The sequence below is a fragment of the Notolepis coatsorum genome (genome assembly GCF_963971535.1).
Source record: "Notolepis coatsorum genome assembly, chromosome: 8".
In the NCBI taxonomy this organism is placed as follows: Eukaryota; Metazoa; Chordata; class Actinopteri; order Aulopiformes; family Paralepididae; genus Notolepis; species Notolepis coatsorum.
In genome coordinates, this window is record NC_140172.1 from 74,945,650 (window position 1) to 74,970,439 (window position 24,790).

General features: G+C 41.3%; 1 protein-coding gene across 1 annotated transcript in view; it reads right to left on the reverse strand.

Moving 5' to 3' along the window:
• Positions 1-16,611, reverse strand: part of LOC311233885 (deoxycytidine kinase 2) — a 32,110-nt gene extending 15,499 nt beyond the window's left edge. Inside the window, exons 1-5 of the mRNA XM_084320955.1 lie at positions 16,401-16,611; positions 15,085-15,200; positions 10,067-10,150; positions 8,546-8,655; positions 7,966-8,113 (exon numbers count right to left, since the gene is read on the reverse strand). Of these exons, the coding sequence (XP_084177081.1) occupies positions 7,966-8,113; positions 8,546-8,655; positions 10,067-10,150; positions 15,085-15,200; positions 16,401-16,494 (552 nt within the window). The 5' untranslated portion in view covers positions 16,495-16,611. The remainder of the gene's footprint in view (positions 1-7,965; positions 8,114-8,545; positions 8,656-10,066; positions 10,151-15,084; positions 15,201-16,400) is intronic.
• Between the last annotated feature and the right edge of the window lie 8,179 nt (positions 16,612-24,790).

A 24,790-nucleotide genomic window follows, 5' to 3' on the forward strand; every position in this document is an offset into this window, starting at 1 on the left:
AGGGAAACAGTATTTTAATAATACCAGTGTTTCCCCTGAAAACACCAGATGATTAAAAATAATATATATATATATATATATATTTTTTTTTAATGCAGTCAGGCCACTGAACTTAGAAGCAGGCCAGGCCAATAGTTAGATAACCTAGGTGGGGAACAACCAGGAGATCACTGCAACCCAGACAAGTTGGAGAACTGTCTCTCTCTATCTCTCTCTTGCTCACACTCTTGCTCACACACACACACACACTTACAAAAAACGTATACTTTTTTTTCCATTTGGGCTGTGGGGGGTGCTTAATGTAAAAGACTGACCTGAGGAAAAGGCTGCAGGGAGAAAGCACTGCAGTCTAGTCGATTTTGTGTTTTGAGCACAAAGTTCATCATAGATCTAGCCTCTTTATTTTGCTCTCAAAATGCACCAGATTGATGCATTTAACTTTAAAATGTAAAAAAATTATAAAGTTCCGGGGGGGCATGCCCCCGGACCCCCCTATAGGCGAGTCAATCTATGAAAAAAAAGCACTTAACCCAAAAAGAATTTATACAAAAGGTTTTTCGATGGATTCCGATAGTATTGGGCGTGCTAAATAACATACTAAAAGTCGACCAAAATCGCCCCCCCCCCCCCCCGAAAGCCGCCATTTCCAAGATGGCGTCCCAGATGGCGGTGGAGATATTAAAATGGCTATATCTCAAATTGAGAATATGGTGCAAAGGATTTCTCAACTGATTCTGGTACCTCTGGGCATGTTCACTAACATACTAAAATCTAGGAAAATACACCTTCCAGAAAGGCTTAATTTTCAAGATGGCGTCCAAAATGGCGGCAGACCAAGCTTAAAATGGCTATATATCGCAATAGAAAAAAATATATAACTATGATTTTTCACTTGATTCTGGTACCTCTAGACATGCTTGTGAACATACTAAAAATCTAGGAAAATACACCTTCCGGAAAGGCATCATTTTCAAGATGGTGTCCAAACTGGTCCTGTGTTTGGGCATGTCTGACCTGGCAGTGTTATTTAAGCCCCAGTTTCATTCTAGTCTTTGACAGAGGTGTTTGCACTCTCAGCTCTCAAGCTAGCATAGTTGAAGCCTTCTTTTTGACCATTATAGTTGTTATAGTTAGAGGTGTTTGCACTCTCCAGCTCCCAAACTACCATAGTTGAAGCCTTCTTTTTCTGAATCAGTTTCTTTCTTTCTTTTCTGACCAAGTTCTGTGTTTGGGCATGTCTGGGCGTGTCTGACCTGGCAGTGTTATTTAAGCCCCAGTTTCATTCTAGTCTTTGACAGAGGTGTTTGCACTCTCAGCTCTCAAGCTAGCATAGTTGATGAATGAAGGACGTGCCGACTACAGTTATGTGAAAACAGACAACTTTGCAAAGTCTATATTGCAAGCTGTGATAAACTAAATGATGAGTGGTCATTCAAAGTCAAAGGTAGAATATAGTACATGCTGCAGACTGTGTGTATCATAATGCTTGTAGCACACATTTCCGGTGTGACCGTGATGTTCCCATGGAATTTCAGCCTGATTGTAATCCAAAGCGGAGAAAGTCTGGAAGGCCAAAGAATGAGGACCAAGAACAAGCCTTTTCAAAAATGTGTGCTTACTTTGAAACGAATGATGATGGACAGCTGACAGTTTCTGCACTTAGGTGTAAAATGCAAGAGTATTTGTCTAAGGCCGATTCCATCCCATATAGTAATCAATACCTAAGAACATTGCTGATGCAACGATATGCAAATAGCATATTTATTGCAGAAGGAGATGGCTTGGATTGTATTGTTACAATAAGAGAGAAAACATCAGACACTCAGATCCTACTATAACAACACAAAGCAAAACAGTGATGAAGAGTCTGAGAAGAGACACTTACTTGAAACAGCTGCAAAACTCATAAAAAGTGACATAATGACTAATGTTCCACCTGTTAATGAGTACCCGACTACAGAGACACTAAAACTACAGAATGCCCTTGATTATATTCCACAATCACTCCACATTGTGTTAAAAGCTTTGTTTGTCGGTAAAGAGACAGAGCAGAAAATTGCTAGTATTGGCCACGCAATCATACAGGCAGTCCGACCACGAGCTGTCCTTGCCCCTTTGCAAATTGGGCATGATAGCTGCCTTGACACCAGGACAGAAGACAGACCAAAGGATTCCGAGGTTCAGAATTAATGAACTGAATCTTGTGCAGAGGTCAAAAGTTGTGATAATAGATTATCACTTTGCCAAACACTTTTGCAGAGACACCACATTTAAAGAACTTCCAAGACTCGCAGAATGTAACAAGATGGTTGATCTGCTTTGGGAGTTATCGTTCAATTTCAAACAGCCTGCACCTGGTTGGCAGGGGATGATGCACATTATTCATAAGGGAGATGAACATCCAGGGCAGTCTTCAGTGAGATACTTACCAATGATAGACATGTACTCCGGAGACAAAACATGCATTCTGTCAACACTGGAGTTCATTTGTGGTCTGGCATCCAAACACCACCTTGCCCCAGTAGTTACATTTGACCAACCCCTATATTGGAAAGCAGCAGAGATAATCCTATATTTACCACAGTGCAGTCACCTCAAGTCCTTTGTCCTGCTCCTAGGAGGATTTCACACATTTATGAATTTGCTAGGAGCAATTGGTACACTGATGGACGGTACAGGACTTAAGGACATTCTAGGGGTAGTCTATGGGGAGAACTCAGTAGCCCATATGATGACAGGCAAATCAGTTCAGAGAGCATTCCGTGGCCATCTTCTGGTTGACAAATGTCTTAACCGCATGATAATATCAGAAATGGTAGATGATAGTCATGAATTTGCAGCAATGATTGAACAGTCTGAAGCAATGTATACCTCAATAGTTAAGGGTGAAATGCCATTGGAAACAGTGTTCACATCAGAGACCCTCATTACAATAAATGAAGAGCTGGGAAAAAGGAAGATGGAACTGTGTGCTAGATCCAAAACTAGTCAGTTGTGGCTAAATTACCAACACATGTTAGAAGTTGCTAGGTCACTGATAACAGCAGATCGCACAGGTTCCTGGCTTTTGCACCTACGCGCTGTTTCTGAATGCATGCCGATATTCGCTGCGGCTGGGCATTACAATTACTTGAAATCGGCACACTTTTATGTCCAAGAGATGAGTCAGCTTCACATCAACCACCCAGATGTCTTCAGACAATTTGAAAAGGGTTTTCATGTTATCCGTCGCAGCAGCCAATCATGGGCAGGCCTCAGCTCAGATCTTGTAATCGAAACAACATTGATGAGGTCATTGAAGACTACAGGAGGGATGACACATGGAAGTGGAATGACCGACAATCAGAGATCCCTTTGGACAATGTCAAAGGGCATAACATCAGAGTATAACACCGCAATGCTGGAGTTCTCAAACCAGACATACACAACATCAGAACAGCACAAGGATTCAACAGAGGCAAGGATGAAAAGGGATGCTGCTGACCTGGAGAAGATCACTTCAAAACTTGCTATATGTTCACCTTTCTCTCCAGACTCTTCTTTAAGGAATGTTGTTACAGGTGTTGTCGCTGAGGATGGAGTGAACGTGCATGATTATGACTCTGTTGGACGCAACATCATGCACAAAATGATCGGACAGCCGGCATTCACATTTTCATTTAGTAGAAAGGATAAAGCCATAACCCTTGGACAAAAATCGTCTATCAAGGTTGCTCCTGATCGAATCATTGATTCTGCACTTCTTTTTCAACATTTCCTTATTGTCTCCCAAACTGGAGAGCTGTCATTGGAGGAGGTTATGCGTTACGAACTCAGTCCTTTCCCTCCTGCCCTCTTTGAAGCCGGAAACGTCTTCCGCAAAGCTGATAAACCACAACTAGCGCACGCGATCTGTGATCATGCAAGTGATGCAATCCTAGATTCTGTACCAGAAACGGAGCATTATGTTCTTGATGGTGGTTCACTCCTTCACCGAATACAATGGAAGCACGGACAAAGCTATGGTAAAATTGCACAGTCATATGCAGACTTCACCATCCAACATTATGGCTCAGCTACAACCATTGTGTTTGATGGCTATGAGGATGGGCCATCCATTAAAGACAACACACATCAAAGAAGAGGAAACAATATTCATCCCATTGTCAACTTCACTGCTGAGACAGAGTTCTCAGGTAAGAAGGAGGAGTTCCTGTCAAGAGATCTGAATAAACAGAAACTGATCCACATGATAAGTGATGAACTGAAAGAACGGGATTGCACTGTGGTCAATTCACTTGGAGATGCTGATGTAGACATAGTAAGGGCCGCAGTGGGATCATCTCTTCTTCACACCACGACGCTGATTGGAGAAGATACTGATCTCCTCGTCTTACTTCTTTACTATGCACAGAGAGATAGCAAGGGCCTTTATTTCAGATCAGACAAGTCGAAAGCTGATGGCAGTTTTAAAGTGTACGCCATAAACCATTTGAAAGAAGTACTCGGACAGGATGTGTGTTCTCAGTTGCTGTTCATCCATGCTGTGACTGGCTGTGACACAACTTCCCGGATCTTCGGAGTTGGCAAAAAGACAGCATTCCAAAAACTTGTAAAAGGGGATCCTGTCCTTCAGGCTTGTGCCAATGCATTCACTGTACCAAACCAGACAACAGATGTGATCGATGACCTTGGGTGCCAAGCAATGGCTGTCTTTTTTGGTGGAAAGTGCACAGATTCGCTTGCAAAAATGAGATATAACATTTTCAGCAAGAAGGTTGTCTCAGCTTCATCAACGGTAACGCCTGAACGTCTACCACCAACTGAATCTGCTACCAAATTCCACTGTCGTAGAGCATACTACCAGGTCATGGTCTGGATGGGAACAGATGATGGTATAGATGCTCTAGACTGGGGCTGGAAACTGCAGGACAATAGATTTGTCCCACTCATGTCAACAATGAATGCTGCTCCAGACAGTCTCTTGAAGGTCATTCATTGTAACTGTACCACTGCCTGCAAGACACTTCGCTGCTCATGCAGAAAATATGGACTACCTTGTACTACTGTCTGTGGACCATGTCAACTTCATGAATGTGACAATCCACATAACAAGTTTCTCCCAGAGGATCCTGAAGATGATGATGAGTAGGCCTAAAGACCACAATAAGTGGGTCATTTATTTTGTGTTCAACACCAAAGCCAGCTTTCTAGGTTGAATATAATAACCAATTTTAATTTAGGCGGCTAGGTGGTGTAGTGGGCAAGGCACTCGCCACCAGTGTGGAGACGCTAGGATTCGCGTGTTCGAATCCAGCTCTCCACATTGTTTTTCAGTTTGGCTGGTCGTCCGCAGTAATACACATTGTCCGTATTACGGGGAGGGAAAACTGAAGGGTGGGGATCGAACGTTGTGAACAAGCGACTCCTACAAGTCGGTTGGTGCGCCTGCGCAGTAGAATCAGGAAGTGTCGGGGGCAGCGTGAGCCTCCCACGCGTTACTCCTCGACACTGAGAGATCGAGCTGCGCAGGTGAAAAGATGCGACTGCTGTTACCTCAAGTACCGGAGGGGACTTGTGCTATGTATGACTTAGTCCACATTGCAGCCGGCTTGTGGGAGGCAAGAAACAGCGTTCGTGACAGGGGAGGGTTGAATTGGATGATACGAAATTGGGATGGGAGAAAATATGGAAAAATGGGAGAAAAAGTGGATAAAAAAAAAATAACCAATTTAAATTTTAGCCAAAATAAGCTACAGGCAGCCATTTTGATGATGCAAATGATGCATTCCTAGCAGATATATTTAGCTAGATATTTTGCTCGTTATTAATGTATAGAGGTGCCAGAATCAGTTTATAAATCCTTTAGAAATGTTTTCCCATTTGAGATACAGGCATTCTAAGCTCCCAGTCGTCATTTTGGAGACCATTTTGAAAATTAAGCCTCTTCGGGAGGTGTATTTCCCTAAAACTTTAGTATGTTCCTAAGTATGTCTAGGGGTACTTGGGGTACCAGAATCAAATGACAAAATCATTTATATAATTTTTATATTGACATATATATAGCCATTTTAAGCTTGGCCAGCCGCAATTTTGGACGCCATCTTGAAAATGAAGCCTTTCTGGAAGGTGTATTTTCCTAGATTTTTAGTATGTTAGTGAGCATGCCCAGAGGTACCAGAATCAGTTGAGAAATCCTTTGCACCATTTACTTAATTTGAGATATAGCCATTTTAATCGCCCCGGCGCCATCTGGGACGCCATCTTGGAAATGACGCTTTCGAAGGGGTCGATTTTGGTCGACTTTTAGTATGTTATTTAGCACGCCCAATACTACCAGAATCCATTGAAAAACCTTTTGTATCAATTTTTTTGGGGTTAAACCATATATTGACTCGCCTACTAGAGGCACAGCACCGCTGCTGAATTTTTTGTCAGGGGAAACACTGCACCGCATGTATATATTTTTTACCACACACCCACCCCCTCCTTTGTACAGTCTCCTCCTCATCATATGTATATATTTACCGTTAGGATATCTGGGTAACAGTACTGTATATTTGCATATTGTGACTAATGTAACAGTACTATATACCTGTATCTGTATGTTGTGTATGTCATAAATGTCACTATGAATTGAATCAGGGACCCTGATGTAAACAAGACAAACGTCTTTCTCTGGTCTGCATCCCCTTAACAATTGTGTGTATTGAGCCGTACTGTATTGTACCCATTCTGCAATCTGTTAAATAAAGTTTTCATTCATTCAAGTTTCCATGCTCATATGGGCTCCGATGAGTATCAGGGGTAGATCAACGTGTGAGAAATAAGTTTTGTTTGGGTTTTGTCCGCTAAAGTAGGCCTAATGCAGGATTTGTGTTTTTTGTGTGTTTTCTGACATAGCCTAATGATGTGAATGCGAATTCTGCTACTGGATCTACCAGATCCAGAGAGATACACCTGTGTGATGTTGCTACGGAGTTAAGCTAATAAAGGATACTCACAACCACAACAGAGGACTCGCGTATTTGTACTGTGAAGTAACACGACAATGACAAATGTGTTGTTTCTGTTTTTCTTTTTGACATACTTGCGGCACACGGACCAAGTTAACAACTCACCACTACAGCCCCCAGTAGCTTAGCCAGTCTCTTGAAACACCGCTATCTTCAAACTTCCACTCCTCTCAATTTTCTTTTGTTAGGTGGTCCCGCTCATCCTTTTCGTCTGAGAAAAACCGCGGTGGGTTTTCTTTTTAGCGGCCGGCTTACTCCTTCAATTTAACGTTATTAAGCTAACGTTAGCTAATCAGTATAGCAGGCGGGCGTAACGTTACAGTGCAAGCAGGTGGTGGATGTGACGTCGGTAAACAAGGAGAGATTGACGCACAAGGAGAGATTGGGGCTGCAAAAAAGGCGACTGTCGTAAGATCAAAACACACCGCAGTTTTAATTATTTTACATGACTATTTTGTTAGCCGCCATGTGGCGGACAGACCTCTCATTGTCACTCGCCAAACCTAAAATATGCCCGCCATTGGCGCTTGGCGGGTGCTTATGTTGTTCCCAGTCTACAAATCATATTATACCAGGTAGCCAATTGACGGAAAATCCATCACGACTCCGAATCAAATTGACGGAAATCCGTCTCAAGACGGAGCGCTTTAATCCCTGCCTACCGGTACCGGACCACTCAGGCTTAAGAGGTTATGTATTGGTTGTATACATTTAGGTAATAGACATTTTATTATTAAGTATTAGTTATCCAAGTTTAATTGTTAGGTATTTTATTCAGTAGTAGTTGTATACATTTAGGTAAAAGATATTTATTATTACGTATTAGTTATCCAAGTTTAATTGTTAGGTATTTTATTCAGTAGTAGTTGTATACATTTAGGTAAAAAGATATTTTATTATTACGTATTAGTTATCCAAGTTTAATTGCTAGGTATTTTATTCAGTAGTAGTTATTAAGTGTAGTTAATACCTGAGGGTCAGCGCGGAGGTAGATCATGGCGTCCAGCTCGAGGTCCCTCTCAAACTGGTTGAGCAGCCAGCTGTGCCAGTCCTGGTAGATGGACCACTCCGTCTCATTCAGGTCCCCTGACTCAAAGAGAGTGGACGCAAACACATACCTAGAGAGAGATAGAAAGAGAGAGAGGCAGAGAGAGAGAGAGTATGTTTGAAATTCAATAAAACTGAAGAGTAGAGTAGAGTAGTAGTATTGTCAAAAAATAGTCATAAAAATTATAATAGTAATAATAATGAGCTGTTCTTAGTGTTTTTTTATCAGTGACATCTGAGCCGTACTGGCTGTGCACAGCCCTGTCCTGTTGTACCTGTCCTACTGTACCTGTCACAGCCCTGTCCTACTGTACCTGTCACGCCCTGTCCTACTGTACCGGTCCCTGTCCTACCGTACCTGTACTACTGTACCTGCTACAGCCCTGTCCTACTGTACCTGCACTACTGTACCTGTCACAGCCCTGCCCTACTGTACCTGCACTACTGTACCTGCACTACGGTACCTGTCCTAATGTACCTGTCACAGCCCTGTCCTACTGTACCTGTCGCTGTAGACGGAGCGCTCAAAGAACTGGACCGGGTGCTCGGCTTGCTGGAGCTTGATTGAGGGAGGCTGGAGCTGAGAGCGAACACGGCTCAGACAGGCATAACTCTGATGAGCAAGAAGAGAGCAATCAGTTAACTGTGACGAGCAACAACACAGAGGGAACAGCTAACCGACGAGCAACAACACAGAGGGAACAGCTAACTGACGAGCAACAACACAGAGGGAACAGCTAACTGATGAGCAACAACACAGAGGGAACAGCTAACTGACGAGCAACAACACAGAGGGAACAGCTAACTGACGAGCAACAACACAGAGGGAACAGCTAACTGACGAGCAACAACACAGAGGGAACAGCTAACTGACGAGCAACAACACAGAGGGAACAGCTAACTGACGAACAACACAGAGGGAACAGCTAACTGACGAGCAACAACACAGAGGGAACAGCTAACTGACGAGCAACAACACAGAGGGAACAGCTAACTGACGAGCAACAACACAGAGGGAACAGCTAACTGACGAGCAACAACACAGAGGGAACAGCTAACTGCCGAGGACCAACACAGAGGGAACAGCTAACTGACGAGCACCAACACAGAGGGAACAGCTAACTGACGAGCAACAACACAGAGGGAACAGCTAACTGACGAGCACCAACACAGAGGGAACAGCTAACTGACGAGCAACAACACAGAGGGAACAGCTAACTGACGAGCAACAACACAGAGGGAACAGCTAACTGACGAGCACCAACACAGAGGGAACAGCTAACTGACGAGCACCAACACAGAGGGAACAGCTAACTGACGAGCAACAACACAGAGGGAACAGCTAACTGACGAGCAACAACACAGAGGGAACAGCTAACTGACGAGCAACAACATAGAGGGAACAGATAACTGTGACGAGTCAGAACACACTTTTCTTTTTATCAAAGTGCAATTTTGGCACATAAATAAGACTTAAGACCCCAAATTAATGATCTCGTAAGTCTATACTGTTCAGTTAAAAGGAATTAATATAATAATATGTAGGGATGCTCGATATTGGCTTTTTTACCGATACCGATATTCCGATATTGTCCAACTCTTAATTTCCGATACCGATATCAACCGATACCTGCAGGGTTTCCCCCCCCAAAAAACTGAATAATTTCAGGTACCTAATAATTTCACTGGATATATATATATAACAATTTTTTTTTTTACCGATACCGATATTTTCCGATATCACATTTTACTGCAGATATCGGCCGATAATATCGGACATCCCTAATAATATGTAGTTCATATTTATAATATGTAGTTATTATTTATCATATTTAGTGTGGTGCAGGCTTGGGGAGTAATGGAATAAAAGAGGAAGTCCCGACAATATACAAATATAATTTCATATTTATTATTGTGGGGGTGGCTGGAAGGTGTAGTATAATAGTTAGTTCATATTTATTATTATGGGGGTACCTGGAAGGTGTAGTATAATAGTTTGTTCATATTTATTATTATGGGGGTACCTGGAAGGTGTAGGACCAGCGGCTGGGTTTGTCGTACAGCATCTGCAGAAGGTTTCCTCCACTCTTCTGAGAGGAGCTCAGCTCCTAGAGGTCACAGGGTGTTATTAGTAAATGTGAGAAGAGCTCAGCTGCTAGAGGTCACAGGGTGTTATTATGTGTTAACTTATTAGTAAATTTGAGAGGTGCTCAGCTGCTAGAGGTCACATGGTGTTATTATGTCTTATTAGTAAATGTGAGAGGTGCTCAGCTGCTAGAGGTCACAGGGTGTTATTATGTGTTATTAGTAAATGTGAGAGGTGCTCAGCTGCTAGGTCACATGGTGTTATTATGTGTTATTAGTAAATGTGAGAAGAGCTCAGCTCCTAGGCCACCGGGTGTTATTATGGGTTATTAGTAAATGTGAGAGGTGCTCAGCTGCTAGAGGTCACAGGGTGTTATGTGTTATTAGTAAATGTGAGAGGTGCTCAGCTGCTAGAGGTCACAGGGTGTTATTATGTGTTATTAGTAAATGTGAGAAGAGCTCAGCTGCTAGAGGTCACAGGGTGTTATGTGAGAGGTGCTCAGCTGCTAGAGGTCACAGGGTGTTATTATGTGTTATTAGTAAATGTGAGAAGAGCTCAGCTGCTAGAGGTCACAGGGTGTTATGTGAGAGGTGCTCAGCTGCTAGAGGTCACAGGGTGTTATTATGTGTTAACTTATTAGTAAATGTGAGAGGTGCTCAGCTCCTAGAGGTCACAGGGTGTTATTATGTGTTAACTTATTAGTAAATGTGAGAGGTGCTCAGCTCCTAGAGGCCACAGGGTGTTATTATGTGTTATTAGTAAATGTGAGAGGTGCTCAGCTCCTAGAGGTCACAGGGTGTTATGTGTTATTAGTAAATGTGAGAGGTGCTCAGCTCCTAGAGGTCAAAGGGTGTTATATATTATGTAGTATAAATATTGTTGACATTCAGGCAACATTCATTAGCTGGCGATCTACTGTAGCTAACGTTAGCTAGCTGTACTTTCCACATAGTGGAAATAACCCAATCATCAGTAACGTTAATGTAATTGATCAAATCTGTAGCTGTAACATTATCTAGCTATATCCAACAGCTAGCTAGTACCGCTGATATGTTGCCAATTGATTTAATCAACTAGCTCTTCGGTCATTCATTACCAAATCTAGCCAAATTGGCTGTACTTTCCACCCTTTGCATCGGTTAAGTTAAATAATTTTTACTACAGAGGTAGCTAACTCTAGCTAGCTTGCTATGGCAGTGAACTATAATAGATTGAACATCTTCCATAGCGTGCACAGAGTCTTTTATTTTTTTTAATTGATAATTATGCTAACTAGACACATGGCAAACCATTGACCATTTAACAAAACGTAGGCCTATTGCCCTTTTTTTTTTTTTTTATGTTTATCTTTTTTTATTGGAAGAATTAGTACATTTATACATTTCAGTTATCCAAATTATACAACTTACATTTCCTTCCCCATTCCTATCCCCTAATCCCACCCATCCCACCCAGTGAGGGCGACGACAAACATACATGTAAAAAAAATATATATATATATAGAAATTTAAATAATTAAAGGGGAACTATCTTATAAATGGCCTTTTTGAGTGTTTAGCATTGTTTCCTAGCTATGTGAACTTATATTAATATGATCTATGTCTCTAATTCTCATATTGGCGCATTCTTCCAATTCTCCTCTCACAATATTCACCCTCACTGAACTGAGTCATCTGAAAATGTGATGATTTGTGATGTCAGAAAGACACCGCTGCATGATAATGGAGAGGTGCAGGATGAGCTGCACACAGTGTCTGGACCTGGAGCCCAGGCTCAAAACAGCTTAAGATCTTAAGGGGAGACACTGCAGGTGAATAGGGTAAAAAAATTAACTAATAGATATCACAATGAAACTTCCCCAGTTGATTACTTATATTAAGACAAGACTTTTTTGTATTACAAGTTTTCTGAAATTGTATGTTTAAATATGCAAATGAGGCATGATCTCCTTAAATATGCACTAATTTGCATATAATTCCAGGACAGAAATCTGAACATTGGATAAAGCCATTTTCAATATTATAGTTTCATTTTGTGGACATATTAGAGCCAAAGGTTATTACAGAGGGGATTTTGGATATCTCTTTTTATCACTCCATAAATCAGAAAATACTTTTTATGGTAAAATTCCATATTTTGCCATGTTTTTAGGAATAAAATGTGATATAAATCAGGGTATGAATGCGATATCAACAAACCCTTCTGTAAATACCTTCAGAACATAGATATGAATAGAACTGGAAGGTTTGGTGTATATGAGTGCTACTGAAGTGGAGATTTCTGGCTCAGAGTATGAGGAAAAACTCTTAAAACTCATTTTTGGGAAAACGCCTTCAAAGTTCTGTATTGTAAAATGCCATACTTTTTTTTTTAAACAGATATTTACAAACACAATACCTAATCAAACCATTAGTAATAGACAACCTAAACACATGCCTGATTACTGAATAATAATAATAATGATGTTATTGAACTGAACAGAACTACACACAGGCTACAAACAGTGTAGTACAGTATAGTACCCCCTAATAGGCAAAACATATTTGAATAGATATCACTATGAAACTTTCCCAATTTGTTATGTACATATAAACTAAGAAAAAATATATTGCAAGTTTTCTGAAATTTATGTTTATATATGCAAATGAGGCACTTCTCCATTAAATATGTGCATATTTATGGGCGCAATAAGGCTAAATGAAGTAAAATAAACAACTAAATGTGTGTTATTGATGTTTTATTGTCACTAGTTTCATAGAAGACATGTTTAGGAAGCAAAATATAACAAAATCTCAAAATCAACAAAAAAAGTATATTTGACTATTCACCTGGGGTGTCTCGCCTTAAGGTAGAAAAATGCTGTTTTTGAGGACTTGATTAGAAATACAAAACAATGAAAAAAATAAAATTACAGAGGTGTTCCATAGACTCACAGGAATTGTGTAAAAGTGCCCAAAATAGTGAAAGAAATAGTAAAATAGTTCCCCTTTAAACAAAAGTACAGATGTGGCAGACAAAGCTACGCAAAAAAAAAATTAAAAGCAAAAGGGGAAAAAAAAAATATATATATAATAATAATATATAATATAAATGATACTCTCCATTTTGGTAGCGTGATTTCCAGTTGGTGAAACAAATAAAATGGAAAGTAAATTTAACACCCTTAGCAGACCACCACAATGCCATCTCCCCAGCCATGCGTGGGCTGCCTATTGCCCTTTTGACATGTAGCCTACATATTAGGGGTGATGGGCATTTAAAAAAGTTACTCAAGTTACTAAACGTTACACAGGTCGAGCTATGCACGCTTAGCTTGCTAACGTTAGATAGCAGTGTTTATAAGGAGTCATCTGCAAACAAATATGTTGTTTCAACAAATGTATTCACAAAATTGATTACCATCCAAATGTTATTGAAGACTCCTGTGACCAGTAAGTAGGTACTACATGTCTTAACTTTTATAAAATATTTTTGACTGCAGAAATATGCGCAAATGTTCTATGTTATATGCGTAAATGTCCGCTATGTGCCTAAAGTCTGGACTCGACAGTGTGTCTCCCGACCCCACTTCTCCATGTCCACACGGAGACGAGTTTGGGTGTATCCGCCAAAGTATTTTATCGTATGCACGTTTCGTCCACATGGAACCTCAACATTTGTATCCTAGACATTTTCAACAAGTCAAAGGAAGACAAATATTAGCTAGCTTAACTAGCATTAGCTCAAAGCACAGAACCGGACAACACAAGTTGTCAACAATAATACTTCCGGTCGGGGGGTTTCAAAATAAAAGAGCAAAGTCTAAAACACAAATTTAAGATCGAGTTTTCTCATAGCCCACCCCTACTACATATTCATAATCATGAAAGATTAATTGTTTAAATGTATGTTTAATCCAGTAAGAATAGTACTAGGCTATATAACATACATCTGTGCAAGTAATTACATTAACAAGACGTATTGCCCTTTTGACATGTAGCCTACATGAAATCATCATCAAGTTGATATCAAGTATTGTTTATTCTGTATAGTTTGAAAGTGGTCAGACAGATCACTGTGTGTAATACAGACAATCTTCACACATTCATAAATAACACTTACAGAAAAGCTGGTTGTGCGTGTTTGTGCATTGTAATAAAATACGTTTTGTTCAATGGAAAAATAAATTGTCCTTTTTCCTTTTTTTACAGAATACCGTGAAACCGTGGTATTTTTTCCCAAGGTTATCATACCATCAAAATGTCAATACCGGCACATGCCTATGGGCGCGGCGCACCAGCGCATGTGTGTGAATCTGATGACAAATAAAGACTTCTACCTCGTCTACTTCTAATAATAAAAGCCCCATTAGAAATACGATTGTTGCTTCGTTAAGTTGTTTTTCTGCGCCAATCAGCCGCCCTTCTGCCTCTCTTTGTTAACTACAACAAGCAATGCCGTTTGTTATTTAAGATCAGGTCGGACTCTGCACTGACAGATTTGTGTTCATTGCGCTGCTTTTATAAAGCCTCAAATGACGGCTTACAATATTTCATGAAAGCAAAGTGTTTCGTTTGTCTAAGATTTAAAAAGGTTTAAACTTTACAGCACTGACAATTCCCTAGTATTTTTTATAGTGTCCCGACCCATATAAAAACATGTCTTAATAAAAAATTACGTCGAATTCTGCCTTTGTCTCTATTAACTACATATAAATATTTATATAATTGTTTGCTTTATAGACGAAGGTTGCATAATAATTATGTAATGTTGTTGGCTGTGTAACGGAGAGCAGCCGCCCAGGCAGCGCAGCTCCCGACTCATTATTAATTTAATTAAATAATCCAATCCACTTTATTTAAAGAGCACATTTATTAAAAAAAAATTATCTCGAAGCTTCGAATTTAAACCGAATCTCGGCCCTGAAGCTTCGAATGCCAAAAAACTAATTCGAAGGTCAGCCCTAGTAATCAGTACCTCACACTCGTTCTCTGTGTTGTGGACGTTGCACCACTTCCCGATGGGTTCTGGGATCACCTCCCACTCTTCCGACGCTCGCTCTAGCAGACGCACGATGGTCGACTTACCAGCCGCTGAAATACACACATTATAAGTCACACTAGTTTCCTAGAAGAGAGGTGAATGTCAGTGTATACCACATGGGATTGTTTATAATATACTACTTTGGATTGTTTGTATACTTAGTTAGGATAGGTTGTAAACTACCTAGGACATAACACAGGTAGTGAAATGTTAAAACTGTTTAGGTCGGGGCTTCAAAATAAGCCCTTTGGGCTTTCTGCCTCTCCCTGCAGTGTAGTTTTATTTAAAAAATGTACTGTGCAAAATAAAAAACAAAACTGGACTGAACCGTTCCTAGTTGACACCGAAAATGACTCAGTAGTTAAATTCCACCAATATTCACTTCAAGTTAGCATAATGTATAAGCATGACTATTTATGATCATAGGTTTCACTCTCCATGCTAAAGAGAGAGCTGGGGGCAGATAGGGGCCAATAACACCAGGGCGGTGTGGGCGGGTGTCAGGAGGATTACAAGGTTCAAACAGCAGGGCATGGAGGGCCCCCATAGCGGGCAACCAAGTTAGGGGTCCAGTGTCTTGCTCAAGGATGCGGAATCCATACGACCGCCGCTCTACCTCCTGAGCCACTGTTATATATATCACATTTAATAATTTGTACATTGTATATTACTATTGCACTTTACTGTACATTTGCACTCTGGTTGGATGTACTGTACTTGTGCTGTATGACAATTGATACATTAAAATCTAATCTAACAAATATCTTCTCAGATATGGTCCTGGGACAAAAATAAGAGCTACATGGCTTGAGAACCAATGGTTTACAGTTACACAGTGATAGAGCTGGTCTCTCCATGTACAATTTGGCGCCATCTAAACGACTGTGTTATGGCGGGACTAAGTGACGTCATACGTTACAGTTACATGAGTTACAACATTACAACTCTTAACTAACGTTGTGTTGTTGGTAACTGCATTAACATAACTTAAAGTCATAACATAAAGTTAAGCTAGTTGAACCAAAGTGAGTCTCTGGTTAAAAGTGTCCCTCGTTTCCAGTTAACGTTAGTTAGTTTAACAGGATATATTTGACTGTCGGTAGATTTTAATACCAGTAAACAAACAACCGTTGGTCTAACTCTCTTTGTTATTGCAACAGCTGATACCGTCCATGCTAGTTATAACGTTAAACGTTATTTTAGGCCGCGGTTATAAGTTAACTTTTAAGTCAAAAACAGTCTAAACTCACCGATGTTTCCTTCTACGGAGATCTTCTTAGATATTTTCTCGAAGCTGTTGTCAAAAGCTGGACTGGGACACATTATCTTCGGCGGCGTCGCCATTCTAGTTTAGATATTAATTGTTTAACAGTTTAGATATTAATAACAACAACATAAACTCGGCATAAGCTGCTGTTAATAGCTGACTTAACACTCAACATGTACTGGTCACAGCGCGCGCACCGGGTTATAACTCGAAATCCGCGGCTAAAAGGACTTCCACTTCCGGAGGCGGAGCTAGATCAGTGCAGAGATCAGTGGACAAAGATCCTACCGGAGTGATTACGAAACCAAGCCGCATTTCTCGGAGACGCTCTCTGATTGGCCGACGCCTGTTTCCACACTGGTTGAGCTTAGGCACTCTTCGAAGTTGGTTGATTGATTGATTGAAAACTTTATTAACAGATTGCAGAATGGGTACAATACAGTACAGCTCAATACACACAATTGTTAAGGGGATGCAGACCAGAGAAAGACTTTCTCTTGTTTACATCAGGGTCCCCCATTTTCAATTCATCAGGACATATATGACATACATGATATACAGATAGACAGTACTGCTACATCTATACATTTATGACATACCAGATTTGCAAATACAGTACTGTTTGTGATACAAAAAGAGTCCAGAAAAGGGAGTATATACATTTGACGCAAAAACTGTACATTGGAGGAGGTTGGGTGGGGTTGGGTGGGGGGGGGGGTTGGGTAGGAGGGATTGGGGGGGGAAACACTGTACAACTGTACAAGCAAGACTGTACATTGGAATATTAACAACCATACTAGGTAATTTACTGTACATTGGAGGGGGTTGGGGGGGGGAACACTGTACAAACAAGCAAAACTGTACATTGGAATATTGACAAAACCATATTAGGTAAATGACTGTACATTAGAGGGGGGTGGGTTAGGACATTTACAGGGGCCAGTTTCGAATTGCAGTTTCCCGTAGGTGTTCTTTGAGAGTGGTTTTGAAAGTGGGTAGTGATTCACATTCCTTTACAGCTTTAGGTAGGGCGTTCCACATTGATGTGGCATAATTGCTAAACGTGTTTAGTCCCTTGTTTGAGCCGAATCTGGGTTTAACATGATTTGTGGAGCTCCCTCTGGTGTTGTGATCGTGGTATTCACTGACCTTTGGGAAGTATTTTGACATGTACATGGGTACCTTGGTCGTGTAGTGTATCTTGTAGACCAGGCCCATTGCAAGTTGCTGTACTCTGTCTACTCTAAGCCATCCTAGGTTGTCAAAGTGGGCAGGGGTGAGACGTGGGTTCTAGGAGTAAGGTCAAGCAGTAGTCTGACCAGTTTGTTTTGAGTTGTTTGTCATTTTGTTTTTAGTGCCTTTGAGGTGCTTTGGTACCATGAGGTGCAAGCATAGTCGTAGTACCCTTGAATGAGTGCTCCTGCCAGAGTCTTCAGGGTATTCTTGTTTACCAGAGAGGAGATCCGGTACAAGAATCGAGTTCATGGTTAAGGTTAGAGTTTGTCTTAGAGCGTGACGGCAAGTTCTTTCGACGGTTAAGCTTAGGCACTCTTTCGAAGTTGGTTACGGTTAGAGTTTGTCTTAGAGCATGGCAATAGAACGCCAGGTAGTTTGCAGGCTGTTTGACGTGGAAATGGGCAAAGACACAGCTCGTCACGGATTGGGCAAACGCGTCATTTGCTAATCAGAGAGCGTCAGTCAGTGCCAATCAGAGAGCGTCTCCGAGAAATGCGGCTAGGTTTCGTAATCACGCATCCTACCGGAGCAATGATGAATGAATGAAAACTTTAATTAACAGATTGCAGAATGGGTACAATACAGTACAGCTCAATACACACAATTGTTAAGGGGATACAGACCAGAGACAGACGTTTGTCTTGTTTACATCAGGGTCCCCCATTTTCAATTCATAGTGAATTGAAGCAAGATAACTAAACCTACTCAAGTTCAAGTTTACTTTATTTGCTATGTTCAGTAGACTGAATTGGAATTATAATGTACAAAGCTTGAGGAGGAACACAAACAAACAATACAGATGTATTACAAGGATACATACACGTAAGCATAAGCAGACATTGTCCCCCCCCGCCCCACCCACTCAACCACATCCAATGTACAGCCCCCCCCCCCCACCTACCCAACCCCCCCCACCCCACCCCACCTCCTACAATGTACAGTTTCCTCGTAAAAAATATACTCTCTTCTTTCTTTCTTTTTCTACTCTTTTTTGTATCACAAACAGTACTGTATTTGTAAATCTGGTATGTCATAAATGTATAGATGTAGCAGTACTGTCTATCTGTATGTCATGTATGTCATATATGTTATGATGAATTGAAAATGGGGGACCCTGATGTAAACAAGACGAAAGTATTTCTCTGGTCTGCATCCCCTTAACAATTGTGTGTATTGAGCTGTACTGTATTGTACCCATTCTGTAATCTGTTAATAACATTTTCAATCAATCAATTGTATATCTACGTATTACAAGGATATCCAGTATGTAAGCAGACAGCAGCAGCAGCAACAACATATCAGCAGAGCAACCTTTGTGAGTAAAGTAAAGAATAAAATCAAATACAAATAGTGAAAAAAAAGAGCATGGGTAAAGTGCATTCATATTGGTTAAATACTAGGTACTATCTACACTGTGGTGGGAACAGAGCCTCAGCCTTGATGGAACGGTACCGTCTGCCAGAAGGAAGCAGGACAAACAGTTTGGCTCGGTGGCTGGGGTCGTCGTTATACCTCAGACTCCTCCATTATAGAGGACACATTGTGTGCAAATGCAGTGATGTCATGGATAATGATGACATATAGGATTAATTAAGTAGTCATTTAGGAGTGTTTTCCTGTGATTTAATGGATCAATAGGCTGCCACCGATTTTTGGCAACATTTAAAATATTATATCTTGATAATAATCAATAGTTGTTCCGGTAAGGGGCAGGAGCTAAAACAACATCCAATCAAATGAACAACCATGTAAAATCATTGGAAAGAGCAAGCTGTCTATCAAACCCTCTAGTGATGCGTGGCCTGTTGCTAACACGTAGTTTCCTGCTAGTTACCTTGCTCGAATTCAGTTTAAAGGTGCTATACATCAGCATCAGGTGGCTTCTTCGTTCCGAAGGTTGCCTATCACTCTCCAACCCATTCTGTCCCCATTTCTTCTCTCCAACTCCGTGACTCCGCCTCTCACTCCACTCCAATCACAGACGTCGTCTACCCAGCCTCTTCTTGGTCTTCCACTTCCTCTCTTTCCATCCACCTTCCCCATCACCACCTTCTTGAACATCTCCCCGCTGGATCCTCTCAGAAGATGCCCGCACAACTCCATCTTTCTCTTTTTCAACCTCTCCAGCAGCTGTCCTCCTTGCATACCCGCTCTTCTCAGTACCTCCTCATTCTTGATCTTATCCTTCCATGTTATCTTCAGCATCTTCCTCAGCGTCCACATTTCAAAAGAGTCTATCATCCTCTTTGCCTCTTCATTCAGCGTCCATGCTTCTGCTCCATATGAAAAGACTGCCATAACATACGTTTCCAAAATCCGTTTTCCAACTTATGTTTCGTCTCAATAATTCTTCATGGTTCCAGAATGCGCCCTTTGCAATTCCGGTTCTTCTCTTAATGTCCATGTTAGCTCTTCCACCTTCACTGATCCAGCTTCCAAGGTACATGTACTCCTGCACTTGTTCAAGTTTTTCTCCATCCACCTGTATTTTACAAACAGTTCCTGGTGTTTTTTCAATGATCATTACTTTAGTTTTCTTTGTGTTTAGCGACATTCCATAGTTTTTGCATTCGACATTCAGCTTATTCATCATGTCCTGTAGATCTTCTTGACAGGTACAGACTATAGCGGTGTCATCAGCGTATCTTATATTGGTGATGTTCTCTTCGCCAAGTTTTACTCCTTTGGTTTCTCCTTTCCTATTCTAACATTAGCCTTCTGCCTCCAGTATAAGTTGGCAATTATTCTTCAGTCAGAAACTGGTATTTTGAAATCTTCCATTGTTCTCATCAATGTTGTATGTTCAACTCTGTCGAAGGCCTTTGTGAAATCGATGAAGCAAATATACAGCTTCTTCTGTTGGTCTATCGATTTTTCACCAATGATTCTGAGTTGGCAGATTGCATCTCTTGTTCCTTTGCCTTTGCGAAAACCCAAGATACGGCCACTAAATGTCATACTAGAGCACCAGCATGTCATTTATCCAATTAAGTGCATTCCATGTGGGGAAATGGGAAGTAGGGAGGGGATACAACAACAACATAAATTATGGACCCACAAATTATTTTGTAATGATAAATTCATTAATCAATCATTTGTTTTGGGAAAAAGCAATACTTTTATTCTGCACCTTTCTAAAAGCTATGTGGATTCATTATAAAAAAAAAAAAAAAAAAAAAAAATTACTCTACATACAAATGTATACAAATGTTATGTGCCATCAGCCAGTAATGATCTCAGCCTCCTGTGTAATCTGTTGCTTGTAAAGGTACATACTGCCATCTAGTGAGAGGGAGGAGTATTGACTAGTTTGATTCCCTGATTCAGCTAGTCTGGATATTACAACATGTTACTCCAGTTTATGATTAATTTAAGATTATTTAGGAGTTTAATCTCCATATCATGTGCCATTTATTCTCTCTTCTTGTCAGTCTGTCTGTCTGTCTGAGCTGTGGTGTGCTAGGAAAGTTTAGCCCAGCAGGGGGTTATGAATCAAATAGTACCCCCAAATCTGCTGGAACAGGAAAAAACGAATGCCCTGTCCCTCATATAATGACTGTGGTCTGGTGACTTAATTCAGCCATCTTGCTATCACTATCTCACTCTGTACTGCAAACGCACACTCACATGCATGCACACTCACACACACACACATGCATGCACACTCACACACACATGCATGCACACTCACATGCATGCACACTCACACACAGGCACACTCACATGCATGCACACTCACATGCATGCACACTCACACACACTCACATGCATGCACACTCACTCACATGCATGCACACTCACACACACGCACACTCACATGCATTCACACTCACACACACTCACATGCACACTCATACACACGCAGACCCACACACACATGCATGCACACTCACATGCATGCACACTTACACACAGGCACACTAACATGCATGCACACTCACACACACACACACACTCACATGCATCCACACTCACTCACATGCATTGCATGCACACTCACACACACTCACATGCATGCACACTCACACACACTCACATGCATGCACACTCACACACACGCACACTCACATCCATGCACACTCACATGCATGTACATTCACACACACTCACATGCACACGCACACTCACATGCATGCACACGCACACTCACATGCATGCACACACACACTCACATGCATGCCCACTCACACGCACATGCATGCACACATGCATGCACACGCACACTCACATGCATGCACACACACACTCACATGCATGCACACTCACACACACCTTTATAGTCTACGTTCCATCTCTCTACCTGACAGCACAGCGCTCTTCAGTCACAGGTGCTTCAAGTTACCAAACACTTATTATTCATTATTATTATTTATTATACAATGCTGACCAGTAACAAAACGGTATTGAATAATGAATAATAAATGATCTAATGTTTAGGTGAAAGGTGTTCTATGTATGTTGTCTGCTCCCACAGTCAGTAGGGTTGTCTGCTCCCTGTGGTCCCACAGTCAGTAGGTTGTCTGCTCCCTGTGGTCCCACAGTCAGTAGGTTGTCTGCTGTGGTCCCAGTCAGTAGGTTGTCTGCTCCCTGTGGTCCCACAGTCAGTAGGTTGTCTGCTCCCTGTGATCCCACAGTCAGTAGGTTGTCTGCTCCCTGTGGTCCCACAGTCAGTAGGTTGTCTGCTCCCTGTCGTCCCACAGTCAGTAGGTTGTCTGCTCCCTGTGGTCCCACAGTCAGTAGGTTGTCTGCTCCCTGTGGTCCCACAGTCAGTAGGTTGTCTGCTCCCTGTGGTCCCACAGTCAGTAGGTTGTCTGCTCCCTGTGGTCCCACAGTCAGTAGGTTGTCTGCTCCCTGTGGTCCCACAGTCAGTAGGTTGTCTGCTCCCTGTGGTCCCACAGTCTTGACTGCAGCAGGCTCGGCCAAGTGCAGAATCCTCAGCTGATTCAGTTTAAAAGATTCCACTCTGCCAATGCATGAAACTTTTATCTGACTGACGGTCTGTGTGTGTGTGTGTGTGTGTGTGTGTGTGTGTGTGTGTGTGTGTGTGTGTGTGTGTGTGTGTGTGTGTGTGTGTGTGTGTGTGTGTGTATGTGCATGCGTGAAGGCAACACCTAAATGTATGTATCTGTGTGTGTCTTATCTATTTAGAGTATCAGCATTATAAAAGACACATAGAGCTCAGACTGTCAGCGATGTAAAATACATTAAAAGCTTTGAGTATCAGCATTATAGACACATAGAGCTCAGATTGTCAGCGATGTAAAATACATTTAGAGCTCAGACTGTCAGTATTATAAAAGACACTTATAGCTCAAACCATCAGCAATATAAAAGACACTTAGACCTCAGATTGTCAGCGGTATAAAATGCACTTAGAGCTCAAACCATCAGTGATATAACAGACACGAGCTCAGATTTTTAGCGATGTAAAATACATTTAGAGCTCAGACTGTCAGTATTATAAAACTTACTTAGAGGTCAGACTGACAGCGATATAAAAGACCCTTAGATCTCGGACTGAAAGTGATGTAAAAGACACTTAGAGCTCTGGTTGGCAGTGGTATAAAAGACAGTTAGAGCTCAGAATGTCAGTGATATAAAAGAGACTTAGACCTCAGACTGTCAGTATTATAAAAGAAACTTAGAGCTCAGACCATCAGTGGTATAAAGGAAACTTAGAGCTGAGATGTCCAGGGATGTAAAAGACAGTTAGAGCTCTGAAATCTGCATATGGCTCGCCGACAACAAACTATCATTACACATGGGCAAAACAGAGTCCATTCTCTTCGGTTCAAATAACAAACTCAGCAAGACCGACGGCTTCTCGGTTACAGTGGGTGACAATATTATCACAAGGAAAGATGAAATTACCTACCTGGGTTCCATCCTAGAGGCTAATCTTTCCTGTGACAAAATGGCATCCAATGTAATAAAAAAAGTCAACCAACGAACGCGATTCTTGTACCGGATCTCCTCTCTGGTAAACAAGAATACCCTGAAGACTCTAGCAGGAGCACTCATTCAAGGGTACTACGACTATGCTTGCACCTCATGGTACCAAAGCACCTCAAAGGCACTAAAAAACAAATTACAAACATCTCAAAACAAGCTAGTCAGACTACTACTTGACCTGACTCCTAGAACCCACCTCACCCCTGCCCACTTTGACAACCTAGGATGGCTTAGAGTAGACGACAGAGTACAGCAACTTGCAATGGGCCTGGTCTACAAGATACACTACGCGACCAAGGTACCCATGTACATGTCAAAATACTTCCCAAAGGTCAGTGAATACCACGATCACAACACCAGAGGGAGCTCCACAAATCATGTAAAACCCAGATTCGGCTCAAACAAGGGACTAAACACGTTTCGCAATTATGCCACATCAATGTGGAACGCCCTACCTAAAGCTGTAAAGGAATGTGAATCACTACCCACTTTCAAAAACACTCTCAAAAACACCTACGTGAGACTGCAATTCGAAACTGGCCCCTACAAATGTCCTAACCTAGTTGTACAGTAAATGACCAAGTAAGGCTTTGTCAATATTCCAATGTACAGTGTAAAATGTGTGTGTGTCCCCTACCCAACCCCCCCCCCCCCCCCCCCCCCAACCTCCAATGTACAGCCCTCACCCAACCCACCCAACCCCACCCAACCAACCTCCTCCAATGTACAGTTTCTACGCCAAATGTATATACACTCCTTTTCTGGACACTTTTGTATCACAAACAGTACTGTATTTGCAAATCTGATATGTCATAAATGTATAGATGTAGCAGTACTGTCTATCTGTATGTCATGTATGTCATATATGTTATGATGAATTGAAAATGGGGGACCCTGATGTAAACAAGATGAAAGTCTTTCTCTGGTCTGCATCCCCTTAACAATTGTGTGTATTGAGCTGTACTGTACTGTACCCATTCTGCAATCTGTTAATAAACTTTTCAATCAATCAATCAATCAATCTGATTGTCAGTGTTATAAAATGCACTTAGAGCTCAAACCATCAGCGATATAAAAGACCCTTAGAGCTCGGACTGAAAGTGATGTAAAAGACACCTAGAGCTCTGGTTGTCAGTGGTATAAAAGACACTTAGAGCTCAGATTATAAGCACTATGAAAGATACT